The 14,579-nt window shown below is 43.4% G+C and overlaps 1 protein-coding gene across 1 annotated transcript in view; it reads left to right on the forward strand.

Moving 5' to 3' along the window:
- NUGGC (nuclear GTPase, germinal center associated) overlaps window positions 1-14,579 on the forward strand; it is a 41,827-nt gene that overhangs the window by 9,903 nt on the left and 17,345 nt on the right. Inside the window, exons 7-11 of the mRNA XM_007466184.1 lie at window positions 3,992-4,167; window positions 5,579-5,597; window positions 5,878-5,967; window positions 11,851-11,956; window positions 13,659-13,792. Of these exons, the coding sequence (XP_007466246.1) occupies window positions 3,992-4,167; window positions 5,579-5,597; window positions 5,878-5,967; window positions 11,851-11,956; window positions 13,659-13,792 (525 nt within the window). The remainder of the gene's footprint in view (window positions 1-3,991; window positions 4,168-5,578; window positions 5,598-5,877; window positions 5,968-11,850; window positions 11,957-13,658; window positions 13,793-14,579) is intronic.

Here is a 14,579-nt window from a genome sequence, read left to right on the forward strand (position 1 = left end):
CCTGGCAAGATGTGTCTGCAGCCAGAGAGTTAAGCACTAGGGCAGTTTGAGCTGCACCTAGCGATTAGAGGCTGGGGGATTTTTAAGAATTTATCTCTTTGTTAATTTGCTTTCTGTTCATCAGACACATACAGTATGTGAGACTATGTACTAAGCACTGAGGATGCAAAGATTATAGCTAATAATAATGAGAGCTGAGCTAATTTTGTAGCTAATAACCCACGCAAGAAGGCTCAAGAGCCTCTCTGCTGGCAACCTCTACTATATGCTACACGATAAACAACTCAAAATGAAGAGTCAATAAACAGATACAGAACAGGACCTTTTATGTTAAGAAGTGTGTGTGTGTGTCATGTTTGCAAATGCACAGCAAAAGTCAGATCCTCCTTTCTGGTTAAGATACATACCCAAACTGTTAACAGCAGCTTCTGTGTTTCCTACCGCTCTTTACTACAGACACCTCTGTACTGTTTGTATATTTTGCCTGAACATGTATTATCTTTAAAACTAAAAAGACGAAAACAAAATAAAACAATGTGAATGCGAAGCAGAGCCTTCCCTCAAGGGGCTTAGAGTCTACTAGGAGAAATGAAACACGCAGATGACTAAATACGTGGCAGAAAATGATGTAAGAGAAGCACAAGGAGCTATGAGCTCTCAAAAGTCGAAATCACCTCCAACCAGAGAGCTCATTCCTTCAACAAATAGCCACTGAACATCTACTTAATTTTATGATAGGCTCTGGATGGAGGGAGACAAAGTCCTTGCCCTTGGAAGGCTCGTAGTCCAGAGGGAATGAAATACACTAATGAACAAACCCCATTGCTTAAAAATGAGAGCACAAAGTGATGACTTCCTTTGGGAGGTGGGTGAGGCTTCAGAGTGGACACAGATGCTCAGCCTCCACCAGGTAGAGGAGGCAGGTGGGAGTGGGACCCTGAGCACTGTTTGCAGCATTTGCGGAGCCCAGAGGGCTGAGGGCGTGGGGGAAGGATGGAGAGAGGCGCAGAAGCCAAGCCTGGGAAAGGTGGGGTGGGCTTTAATACCATGCTTCCTGGGGAAGTTCGAAGGACAGGAGGGACTCGGGTGAGTGATAGAGAAAGAAAGGGCATCTTGGAAGGAGCTCAAGAGTGCAGGGTGGGAGGGAACACGGGGCACAGGACCAGAGCCAGAAGGGACTGGGAAGGAGGGCCAGTGTCTGTGAGTCACGATCAGTGCAGTGGCTGCCGAAAAACTCACTGCGGGCCCACTGCTTCTCTGTTATAGGTAGACTTTAAATTCAGCAGATTTGCGCTAAATGAATGACTGTGGGCGGCGGGGGAGCTTTGTGACTGTGGTTTCCAATAAAGATCAGGATGACAGCTTACAGATAATCAGCCCATGCCCTGATTTTACAGATAAGGAAATGGAGGCTCAGAGATGGGAAGTCATCTGCCCAAGACCACACATCTACTGAGTGGCAGAATTTGAACCAGAGAGCAGGTTCCTGCCTTCCCAGCTGAGGCTCTGTCTCTCACCCCCCAGGACATCCCCTAACAGTTCTTTAAGGTGGAGGCAGTCCCAGCATCCTTCACCCTTGGTGGTCTGCTCAGGCCTGCCTGGGAGAGCCTTTGTTTCTGCAGGGTTTCAGCTCTTGGAGTGGAATCGCCAACCTCCTCTAGTTCCAGGCCAGTCCCAGGGAGCGACAGCCTGAGGAGGTGGTCGGCCTCTCTCACAGGATGGAGCCGTGGCTGCTGCCAGTTCAGATACACTGGGCAGCTTATCAAAGGCCCGCTCAGAACAGAGGAGCTCTGAGGAGGTGGGGCTGAAGCGAAGTGATGGCTCCCAGCCTGCTCTGCTTGGTCGCAGCTGCCCTCCGTGCTTGTGGTTTTGTGATATCCTCTCATGATAAGTTACTGGAGACTCCCCTCCTTCCAGGGAGAACAGAACACGATGCCTCTCCCCCACCTCCCCAGCTGCCCAGCAGTACCTTCCCTCCACTAAAACCATTAAGGGCTCAGACGGCCCCGTGCTGAGTCACCTGACCTCTTGGAGGCCCATTCTCATTGTGGGAAGGGAGGAGGGCGGCGATGGCAGGGGGTCATCCTACCCACTCCCAAATCCAGTGGCTCTTGTCTTATAGATCGGCTTTTTTTCCGGTGTTTTCTGTGACTCCAATTTTACCAAATCCTGGCAGTCGGGAGCTTTGTGTAGGGCGTGAAATTTAACCACTGCAACCTTTATGATTGCAGTTCTCTTCTCTTTTAATAAACATTTATTAAGCACCTGTAGTTTACCAGGACCAGGGGAATATAAAAGTGAAAGAGGCCCTGCCCTAGAGGAGGAGCTTCATCTTCCACAGCCTGACGGAATAATCTGAAACATCCCTAAATTGGTTACAGTTTGGGAAGCGGGAGGGAGTGGTTGGTTTTATTTTCCTGCCCGAATTTGAGTCCATCCATGTAGGGCAGGAAGTTCAGGACCCATAGTTGTGTGGCCTTAAGCTGATCCTTTGTCTCTCGGGGCCTGTTATGTACCTTCTTTATAAAACAATGAAGTTTGTTTGACTCTTGAGATGGATGCTTTCATAACAATGATCCGTGAAGCCAAGAGGTTCATGGACAGAGGGTGTGGGACACATAGCAGGTGGGGACTCCAAACCCTCCACCCCCGATTCAACTATAGCAGTTCTATTTTTAAAAATCAAGTTTGGCAATTGGAATTCTTCCTAAGATTTCATTTGAAAAAGGCTCCACCGTTAAAAACATGTTTGAAACCCTCTGCTCTAGATCAAGCTTTCTCAGCCTCAGCTCTTTTGACATTTTGGGTCCAGCGAATTCTTTGATGTAGGGGCCCAGCCTGGGCATTGCAGGCTATTTAGCAGCATCTGTGGCCTTTACCCACACTAGTGCCCCCTCAAGTCAACACGGTTAAAAATGTCTCCAGACATTGCCAAGCGTCGTCTGGGGTATAGAATCTCCACTAGTTAAGAACCATTAGTATAAAGCAAATAATGATTTAATTAGCAACTCGCAAACTTGTCACAGCTTTTTGTACAAAGTGCTGTTCTGAGGAACCATAAACAAACTCAGTCCTGGTGTTGGACCAACTTTTCATTTATATGGCAAGATAAGATGAGTGAAACAATAGTCAGAGAAATGTCACAAGGCAACACATTATTGCTTGTCACATGAAAGTTGCATATTAGCTAAAGCAATACATATGTGATCAATGAGTAGGTTGCAATTTCAGGTTCATTGGCCTTTGCAACTTGAATCACACGGTTTCTGGCTCCCTGCTGCCACCTGGTGGTAGTATGCTGAATATGCAGGGGCAGCCAGACATCAAAATGATGCCCTTTGGTGACAGCTTTGGGGTAGATCATGACCAGGACTAGCTCTGGAAGAACAATAATTTTCCCTAGAGGACAGCTGAGGTAAATCAAGCCCGTGATGGATCTGGAACTGGAGGTCTGATTTCTTGAATTCTATCAATGACTACTGCCACAAACATCTCTGAAGCCTCTAGTGTGGGTCAAGTACTGTGCTTGAGGTGATGTGGATTCCAAGCTGAAAGGTGCAGCCCCTTCCCATCCGGTACCTCACAGTCTGGGTGAAGAGGGGGAGAGGGGTATAGAGTGCCGACCGTGTACAATAGTTCTGCCTGAGACGTACTGTGGCAGGTAAGTCCAGGTGCTGTGGGATGCAGAGGTGGAGGTGGCCAACCTAGCCTCGGGTGGCCCTTGGCAGTCTCAGATGGCAAATGGAGGTCAAGCAGAGGTCACGGCAAGAGCAAAGGCCCCAAGAGATAGAGGAGCAATTTACATACAAGGAAGTGTAAGAAGCTCGTATGGTTGGTGCCTAAAAGAATGTGGTGGGGAGGGATGAGAGGTAAGGTTGGAGAGAGAGTCAGGGCAGAGCATCGAGGAGAGACATGGTACATTAAGGAAGCACATGGTCTACAACCGAGGCACCGTTTATGCTCTTAAACATGCTGTGGTCATGTTTCACAGACCATTGATAAATGCTCAGTGATCTGGCTGATCAGTGACATTGAAAGAGTTTCTGGAGGGAGAGCCCATGAAGACCTTCTGAACGAGAGCATCAGAGCCTGCCAAAGGGGGTTCTGCAGGGACATGGCCCTGGTGGTCACCAAGACCGAGAAGCTCCACTTGCCGGAATATCTAAGGTACGGTGCTGGGCTTACAGGGATGCAGGCTTTCCTCCATGGGTCCTGACTGCCGTAATTACGGTAACAACAGAGCTTTGACTCATGGGCATTTCGGACTCAGGGAAGTGACCACTGGGGCTAACAGAGAAGTCTGGGTGATGTCCTGGGACATCAGGACCCTTGGGTAGGTTGTCTTGGGAATCTTCCAGAGCAGCTGCTTAACGCCCAACAGGCTGTACTCTACACAGCTCCAGGGGCGCCACTCAGGTGTCTGAGATGCAAAGAGCAGCTCCTGGCATTTTACAGAGTGGTGGACCTGCCCGTACCCCCAGATATGGGAAGTGTAGACGCCCCACAGCTAGTGGGCACTTCCTATAACACCGTCTGGCCCGGTACCGCTTTGAAGTGTCAAGATTCTGTTTCAGATTTGTCTCCTCCTGAGATTTTAAACCCATATCGAGCAAGGTTCTCAAAGGTTCAGAACTTGGCCCAAAGTAAAAGCATTCTTAGAGTCATACTCTAACAAAACATAATGAAGGGTAAGCATTTTAGAGCTTAATAGATGTTAATATATGTTGACTTCCATGCACATGTCTGTTCCCCCTGTAACTAGGCGGACTGGAACTTATCTTCCATGTTGGGGCACTCTGAAAGTGAAAGGGGTTGTTATTAATCTTTACAGAGGATCGCAGGTGTACACTGGTCTGCTCCGGGGACATGGGACATATGGTCATGGGCTCTACCCTTGCCAGTGTTTCCCTGCTCTAACAAAAGCTTCTCCACCTGTCCCCTCTGCCGTATCCCCCCCACTTGAGTCTACTGTCTCCAGGAACTAACTAAGCAGAGAAAAATTCCTCAGTGAAGAAACAGACTAAGACTTTCCCCCCAACTTCTTGCTTTCATGGTCTAAGTTGGAATTTCAGCTTCATTATTTTTTCCCCTGCAATTCCATTCACCCCACTCCCTACCACAGAATAGTATCTCAAGTGCTTCCTTTCCAATGCCAGCTCTAAAACTGAACATAATACAGTTGAATTTATTAAGTGTTTATTGAACACTGTGGTAGGAGCAGCAGATTCAGAGAGGCATCTTGCTTAGTCGCTGAGGTCACTGTCTTAAAAGAGGATGAAAGGTTATATGAGAGGGACAAGTAAAGTACCATGGGACCTCGGAGACTGAGGGCTGCGTTTTGACTGGGCCGGGTGGTGAGGTCACAGAAAATTCCACCGATGACAAAATATTGAGAAATTAAGATACTTTTTTCAAATGGACACTGGAGGTGTCCCACTGGAGGTGGGTCAGAGCATTTGGACTGAAGAAAGAACTTAGGGAGAGGCATAAAGGCATGACAGTATATGCTGCTTTCAGGGAAAGTCAAGACTGCTGTGACACATCATGAGATAAATAATTGTTACATTTCTCATTTCAGGGAAAGAAAAGTGGGAAGTGTAAGTATGGACTAGTTATTTTTTCTTTTCTTTCTTTTTTAAAGCTCAGTTGAGATATAATTGATAGACAAAAAGTTACACACATTTAATGTAAACATCTTGATGAGTTTGGACTTGTTATTCTTAAATAATACTTTTTATGATTAGTATTATATGATTCGAACACATGCATATTTGTCTGGGCCAGAGGAAGAGCTGCCCACAAAATGTGTATCTTATCCCTTTATCACTCTTGATGACCCTAGACTCTGCCATGCTTTTATTTCTTTTTACAATCCAGCAAGCTATTCAAAGTCAGCGAGAGGCTGTTTTAGAAAGAAATGAAATGATAAAGCTACAAAGGAATAAAGTTCTCAAGGAAAGACTAAAGGTAAGTTAACAGATTCTCCTATGCATTTTTCTGCTTTTCAACGACTCAGATTTTGAGAAACACCTACTTGGTCTTGTGTGGTAGCAAGGGCAGAGGCGTTGGAGTAGACAACTTAGTCCTGCTGATTAATTACTTTGTGACCTTAGGCAAATTACCGTACCTCTCTGAGCTTCCATTTTCTCATCTGTAAAATGGGGGAATAATAATATCTACCGCCTGTGATTGTTGGAAGGATTGAATGAGCATATGGTCTACTGAGAACTGTGTGCAGACAAAATCAGGGATCACAGTGCAGGTTGAAGTGTGCTTGGCTAGAGGGATGCAGCAGGGCTGGGGGGAACACAGAGGAAGGATGCCCCAGTCACGCGGGCCGTTGGGGGAGGCGGTGTTGAGGAGTTCAGGGAAAACTTCTCAGCCTCTTCAGCAGAATTTGAAAGAACCAATAGTCTTGAGTGAGGTGAAGAAGTCGGAGAAAATGTGTTTATACAGAAGGAAGAACATGGTTGAAAAAAACTGCCACGCTTGGTGAATTAGAGGCAAGTAGTTTTGAATAGCTCAGCAAGGGGCATATGCAGGAGTGTTGGGAGAAAAGCCCTGAGCTCTATTTTTCAAGCTTGAGTAATTGTTCTGTTGGAATCTTGCTGTTTCTTAAATTATTTTTATTATGCTGTCACTAAAATAGGTACAAACATAAAACTCCTTCCTGTAATAGTCTTATGCAACTATAAAACTGAAACTAACTTGAAGATAAAATATAAACAAAACAACTTAAATGTTATATCACAGTTAGTATAATGTGATAGAAGGGATGGTTTTGCTGAAACTAAACCTTCAGTGTTGGATTTAACAGTAAAAACACATGGCCTTAGGTCCAGTTCTATGTTTAATTGCTTTCCGTATTTTGACTTCAATTATATTGATGCAGAAAATGTCTGGCGTACAGTGTGGAATTGGAAATTTCAGGGCTTTTGTTTCTAATTCAGAATAACCAGACCTCATACTCAAGCCAAAGTCTTCTACTGAGCAATTCTTGAATGTTGATTTTAATGAGGCAATAACCCAGTAAAGCTGTTCTTATTCTCTTTAATTGTTCTTCTTGGCATTAAAGAAATATGCATTTTATGAGGACCTACTTATATTGTTTCTGGAAGCAGAAACATAAAATACCTCAATACACAATTTACAGTTATATTTATTGCTAAAAAGTGTGGCAAATTGGTATGTACAAGATAGGGTCTGGGCAACAATACATCAGCTTGCAGGGTGACTGTGGTTTTGATTCTTATGGCACAAGTTCTTTTAGGTCTGCACACCTACACCTCTGATGGCTAGGTAATGCCTTCATTCTCCAACCACTTCTTTTCACTTTGAATTATTGTGAGACCTTTATTTGTACTGCAGACCTTCATTTGGAGCAAATTTAATTTTGATCATAGAAAATATGAGTCAGAAGTTGATTATAGGGTAGCCACTCATAGAGATGTCTATGCTTTTTTTTTTAATTATAAAAAAGAAAATTAAGAAAAATAGCGTAAGAAAAATTTCAGGCTCCTGGGACTACATTTATTGATTTCAATTTGGAAATATTATGCATCTTAGAAAGGTGATTTTCTTGGGAATATGGAGAATGGATGGCGGGGAGAGGGGCTGGTGAAGATTGGATGTAGAAAGACCAGCTGGGAGGCTTTTTCTGTAATCTAGGTGGTGTTAAAAAAAAAAAAAAAAAAGTGATAGGGCTTCCCTGGTGGCGCAGTGGTTAAGAATCCATCTGCCAATGCAGGGGACATGGGTCTGAGCCCTCCAGGAAGATCCCACATGCCGTGGAGCAACTAAGCCCGTGCACAACTACTGAGCCTGTGCTCTAGAGCCCGTGAGCCACAACTACTGAGCCCACGTGCCACAACTACTGAAGCCCACATGCCTAGAGCCCGTGCTCCACAACAAGAGAAGCCACCGCGATAAGAAACCCACACACCACAACAAAGAGTAGCCCCCACTCGCCACAACTAGAGAAAGCCGGCGCACAGCAACCCAACGTAGCCAAAAAAAAAAGAAGTGATAAGAGCCTGAACTAGGCAGTAACCATAGAAATGGAGTAGATGAGATGCATTCAAGAACTAATAGCGGGTTCAGATCCACAGGTCTGGACGACTAATTGTATGTGGCAGGTAAAAGAAAGCTGGGTTTTGATGTTCTCAGGCATGTCTTTTGAGCTGATTATTATACAGCATTTTGCCTTTGCTTTAGCAAAACTGTAAAGAAAACCTATGCTACTGCTCCAGTGCCTCTCTCCTTCACTCGCACATGACTACCGCACTCATACTTCTGACACCAGATGTGTGGGAGTTTTCTTCGCACTAAGCAATTCTCTCTGACACCAGCTGGGCGCCTTACAATTTAACTCAATTTGACATGGTCTACCTGGAGATGGTGTCAGATCCCACAGGTTAAGGGTTTAGTCCCACAAGACTGCCTCCCACTTCAGATATGAATCGCAAGAAGTAGGTCCCCAGGTTACCCACAACTCTGCCTGACTTGGCTACAAATTGGTTCCCATGACCTCCTCTCCCTTGCATTGGGTTATTTGCTAGAACAGCTCACAGAACTCACGGTGAAACACTCACATTTACCAGTTTACTGTATAATAAAGGATATGATAAGAGATGAACAGCCAGATGAAGAGATACATAGGGCGAGGTCTGGGAGGGTCCCCAGCGCAGGAGCTTCTGTCCCCATGGAACTGGGACGCATCGCTCTCCAAGTATGTGGATGTGCTCACAACCTGGAATCTCTCTGAACCCCACACTACTGGGATTTTATGGAGCTTCATCAGATAGACATGATCAATTATTAACTCCATTTCCAGCTCCTCTCCCCTCTCTGGAGAATGGGGGTGGGGGGGTAGAAATTCCAAGGGATTTGGGAGCTCTGTGCTGGGAACTGGGGCCAAAGACTCAATGTTAGAATGAAACCCCCTATTTGTAAGGGGTTTAGGAGCCCTGTGTTGGGAACTCAGGGCAGAGACCTATAGATAGATAGATAGATAGATAGATAGAGAGAGAGAGAGAGAGAGATAGAGAGAGAGCTTATTATTTCATAATACCTTATTAGTTTACTCAGTTTGAGCATTATAATGAGCTCATGGCTTTGCACAGAATTATTGTGTTCTTTTTGATGTTCAAGTTCACATCTTGGCCAAAGGGAGACTTTAATTTAAGCTGGTTCCTTTTAGCATTACCCAGACATTAAAAAAATATATCTTTCCTCTCTGGCAACAAGAACATATTCAGGCCCATTTTCTTTTTCCCTGCCCCAAGGCATGGAACTATTTCTATCAAAGAAACTTGGGTTTCTTTTAGCAGAGAATAATATTAAAAATAAAAGTTGGGGTGCAAGGGGTACATATCAAATAATTCATACAAGTAAAATAAGTGGACAGGGTGCTATCACTGCAAAGTCATTTTAATGACAAAGCTAGAAAATATAGATTTTTTAAAAAATGGGGTTGCAACTAGTTCAAAAAGATACATGCACTCCAATGTTCATAGCAGCATTATTTACAATTGCTGAAACTTAGAAACAACCTAAGTATCCATCAACAGATGAATGGATAAAGAAGTTGCAGTGTATATATGTGTGTGTGTATATATATATATATATATATATATATGTAGATAATAAATAGACAGATAGAGATATATACACACACACATACATACATACAATGGAATACTACTCAGCCATAAAAAAGAATGAGATTTTGCCATTTGCAGCAATATCGATGGACTTGGGGAGCATTATGCTAAGTGAAATAAGTCAGAGAAAGATAAATACTGTATGATAATGGCTTATATATGGAATCTGAAAAATACAACAAACTATTGAATATAACACAAAAGATGCAGACTCACAGATATAGAGAACAACCTAGAGGGTACCAGTGCGGGGGAGGGAGGGGCAACATAGGGGTGGAAGAGTGAGAGGTAGAAACTATTGGGTGTAAGATAGGCTCAACATGGGGAATATAGCCAATATTTTGTAATAACTGTAAATGAAAAGTAATCTTTAAAAATTGTATAAAATTTTTTTTTAAATGGGGTTACAAATTATATTCCTGATTTCAATCTAACTCCAACTTTACTATATGCTTTTTTTTTTTTTTTTGCGGTACACGGGCCTCTCACTGTTGAGGCCTTTCCCATTGCGGAGCACAAGCTCAGGACGCGCAGGCTCAGCAGCCATGGCTCACAGGCCCAGCCGTTCCGTGGCGTGTGGTATCTTCCCGGACCGGGGCACGAACCCATGTCCCCTGCATCGGCAGGCAGACTCTCAACCACTGCGCCACAAGGGAAGCCCTACTATATACTTTTTGATTCTGCTTCCATCTTGTGTCACTTCTATTTTGAGCTTCCAGGTTTTCTCCTTTCTTATATATAATATCTTCTTACAAACTTAATACATTGTGCTATATATAGTTATTAAAAACCATGTGTGTAAATGATAACAGTGGCTCATCTTTCTATAGGATAATCTGATGAGCATCGACTTAGCTCTTGGATCCTACCCTCCAACTGTAACTGTTTCTACTTCCCTTTAACAATAATACGGAACCTGCTACTGTAGCCATCCCGTTGACACTATAAAAATATTTCTTTGGATTACAATAACAAGAAGTGTCAACTAATCTTCAATAATTTTTAGAAAAGATATACAAAATTTAGAGCAAAATTTTAAATAATGCAAACACCTGGGTAAAGCTAGGAATACTCCTTTCAACTATTTTAAAACTCAACTAACATTTAATTGCACATTAGTTTTATCTCCCAGTAGAAAGTGGGGTCAACTTTCCCTAAACATTTTCCTAGAGTCAAAACTATCAAGCAGGGAAAAAAGAATAATCTTGGCAGCTCCTTTACATAGCTTTAGTCCTGACTAGAGTGTGGGGCTTTTAGCAATCTCTTTTCCAGCCTTGACTAGATGGGCTCTTCCTGGACCGAGGCACGAACCCGTGTCCCCTGCATTGGCAGGCAGACTCTCAACCACTGCACCACCAGGGAAGCCCTATCACAAGATATTGACTATAGCTCCCTGTGCTATAGTTGTTGTTTACCTATTTTATATATAGCCATGTGTATATGTTAGTCTCAAACTCCTAATTTATCTCCCCCCCCACTATCCCCTTTGGTAACCATAAGTCTGTATTCTATGTCTGTGAGTCAATTTCTGTTTTGTAAATAAGTTCATTTGTATCATTTTTTTAAGATTTCACAAATAAATGATATCATACGGTATTTGTTTTTCTCTGCCTGACTTATTTCATGTAGCATAATGCCCTCCGAGTCCATCCATGTTGCTGCAAATGGCATTATTTCATTCTTTCTTATGGCTGAGTAGTATTCCATTGTATATATACCACATCTTCTTTAACCATTCATCTGTCGATGGACATTTAGGTTGCTTCCATGTCTTGGCTATTGTAAATAGTGCTGCTATGAACATAGGGGTGCATGTATCTTTTGGAATTACAGTTTTCTCCAGACATATGCCCAGGAGTGGGATTGCTAGATCCTATGGTAACTCTATCTTTAGTTTTTTAAGGTTAAATACACTTTTGAACTATTTTCTCTATACATTTCCTTCTAGAATTGCTATTTTTTTTAACTCCCAAGAGAATCTCTGCAACAGTGTCCTCACAACCTCTGACCTTGTAAGGTGGACAGATGGGAACATTTGACACTGGGACTATTGCTTGTTCCTTACAGGGCTTGTGCAGAACTGAAAGCGAATGAGCTAAAGTTTGCTGAAGGCTCTTGTGGAGCATGTGCATGGTTGCCTTTGCAGCAGTTGAGTTATTCTGTTCTCTGTGTGCCTCTCTCACTTCAGAGGAAACTGCCAGCTGACTCCAGGGTTCTGGAAGACTCAGAGCTGGTGTACACGGTCAGCGCCCAGGAGTACTGGCAGCAGGCTCTCCTCACCGAGGAGGAAACTGGTAATTTATACATATATATATTTTTTCATCTCAATCACTCCAATTCTCAGGATTAAGCTTGGCACTCTGAATTTCCCGTTCTAGAACTTTCTGTGCCACACTTCTAGTTTGCCACAGTTTCTATACCTATGAGCAGCTATATGCATGTTTCTCTCTGCATTGTTGTGGTGCCTGAGACCACAATTCCTTTCTCCTCCAAATCTTATGATGAGTTGTCATTTCCTTAGTGTTTGCCTTGAGGGTCCTTGCTCACCCAGGGACAGGTAGAAAAAGCATCCATGGCATGCTTTTTCTTTGGGGGTGGGGTGGGGTTAGAGAACATGGCTCCTTTCTTCAGAGAACTTGAAATTTACATGAAGAGCTAATATAGTAAGTCCCCTACGTACGAATGAGTTCCATTCCGAGAGCGCGTTCATAAGTCCAGTTTGTTCGTAAGTCCCATAAAATTAGCCTAGGTACCCAACTAACACAATCGGCTATATAGTACTATATTGTAATAGGTTTATAATACTTTTCACACAAATAATACATAAAAAACAAACACAAAAAATAAAGAAAACATTTTTAATCTTACAGTGCAGTACCTTGAAAAGTACAGTGGTACAGAACAACAGCTGGCATCCAGGGGCTGGCATGGAGTGAACAGTTAAGAAGAGTTACTGACTGGAGGAGGGAGAGGAGGTGGGAGATGGTAGGGCTGAAGGTTGGTCAGCAATAGAAGATGGAGGGCAGGCTGCAATGTCACTCACGCCTGAAGTTGATGGCGCGGGTTCTGGTTCCTTGCTGGAACCAGATGCACGTCTGCATCTTTGAAAGTTTGCAACGTGAAGGTTTGTAAGTAGGGGACTTACTATACTAAGCCACGTGCAAAAGTCAAAGTAAAAATGAGGCTAGTTCTATGGTGCTCTGAGTACAGCAGAAATTCAGAGAACCCAGGACCTGTGTGACTGGATTACTGAAGGAAAGCTGGGTGAGGAGGCAGGATCTGAGCTTGACCTTGATCTCAGCTGAAAATGGTTTAAAATGGGCCTATATGTCGCTAGACATGGATGAGTGTCAAAGGCGATTAAGGAGCAGAAGATGTGAAAAGTTGCCAGAAATGGGGAACTGCTTGAACAAGGATATCAAAGAAATAATCAGCACGGCACAGGCAAGGAATAATATAGAAACATTTCCACTTACAGGGATAATGGGGGGAAAGTAGCTTGACATCTATTATCTTCCGACTAACAGAGGATTCGGACTAAGATACGTGTCTAATCTGGAATTGCACTTGTCAGAGGTCCTACCCTTTCTACAGCAAGCATGTGCTATTTTGATGTTAATGGTTATTTGATATAGATAGAAAAGTCTAGCGGGACCAAATGGCTGAGGCTCTAGAAACGTGAGCCCCGGGTTCTATATACTATCCAGGTAACTACTGTCCAGAGGGAAGTGCCCGTTTTTGTAACCAGCCTGAACTTTTCCGGAGTTTGTTCTCTACCACTGAATAAAATTAGCATGCATCACTGCTGATCTACCATCCATAGTTGCTGGTGCTAGACTGGGGAAAACAGATAGGCTAGTTTAGTGAGCAACCCACCCGCATAGGACCTCAGCGGAAGTTAATTCAGACTGCCAGCCTGATCTGTTAATTTTTAAGAATTCTATTTCCCACCAGCTCTGGCCTTCTCAAATTGTTTGTGCTGCCTGTGAATTCCAGAAATCCCCAAGTTAAGAGAATATATCAGGAGAAGGCTCTTGGATAAGAAGAGGAGGATGGTGACCAAGTATGTCACTGAAGCTTTTGGCCTGTTTCTCCTCACGGACAGTTTCAGCTGCACGGACAACCTGCCGGTAGGAAGACCCCTGGGCTGTGTGTCCTCTGCCTCCTGGCCTGGGCAGAATGCTCCCTCTTACCAAGTTAGAAAATTAACTCACCGTAATCTTTCTTTTCTCATCAGAGGAAGACCCTAAGCTCAGAGAATCTAAAGAGAGCAGAAAGAGAATTCGAGGGTTAACATTGTAACCTTTGAGTAAAAAAAAAAAAAAAAGAAAGAAAAAAAGAAAAAGGAAAGAATGTTTTACCTATGACAGATGGGCTGAGAGGAAAAGGTAAAAATAGTCACTTTTGCCTCTCCTGAGACTTGAGTCAAGTAGAATGTGTTTAATGGCAGGAGGGATTTGTCTACTACTGGAATATGTCAGTTCTTGGTTATCCTAAAGAGGCATGTGTGCACATACAGTCCAAAAAAACTTGCTTCTGCCTGTGGACTTCCTGCACGGCCTGGTGCTGTGAGAATCTCAAACTCAGAGCAGCATGGTTATATAATGTGAGGGGAAGGAAAAGAGGAGGGCCTTTCAGCAGAGAGATATTATCTTCATGGGCTAGAATGCAGGTCGTCTGAATAACCAGTTAAAAATGACTTTTTTCATAGTAGTGGACAAATTTATCTTTTTGATGGATGAATTTTTTTTTTACCCTAAGATAAGAGGGATAAGCTGCTAAATTGGAGGTTTGGGAGAGTTTGGGAGAAAACTTTGTTGCTGGAATCAGTCACCAACTGCATTGTTTCCTTGTGAAGGAATGAAAATACAAACAGACAAGCACATATGAAAACAGAACTCTGACCCACAGCCTGCA

The sequence above is a fragment of the Lipotes vexillifer genome, unplaced genomic scaffold (assembly GCF_000442215.2).
Source record: "Lipotes vexillifer unplaced genomic scaffold, Lipotes_vexillifer_v1.1 scaffold308, whole genome shotgun sequence".
Classification (NCBI taxonomy): domain Eukaryota; kingdom Metazoa; phylum Chordata; class Mammalia; order Artiodactyla; family Lipotidae; genus Lipotes; species Lipotes vexillifer.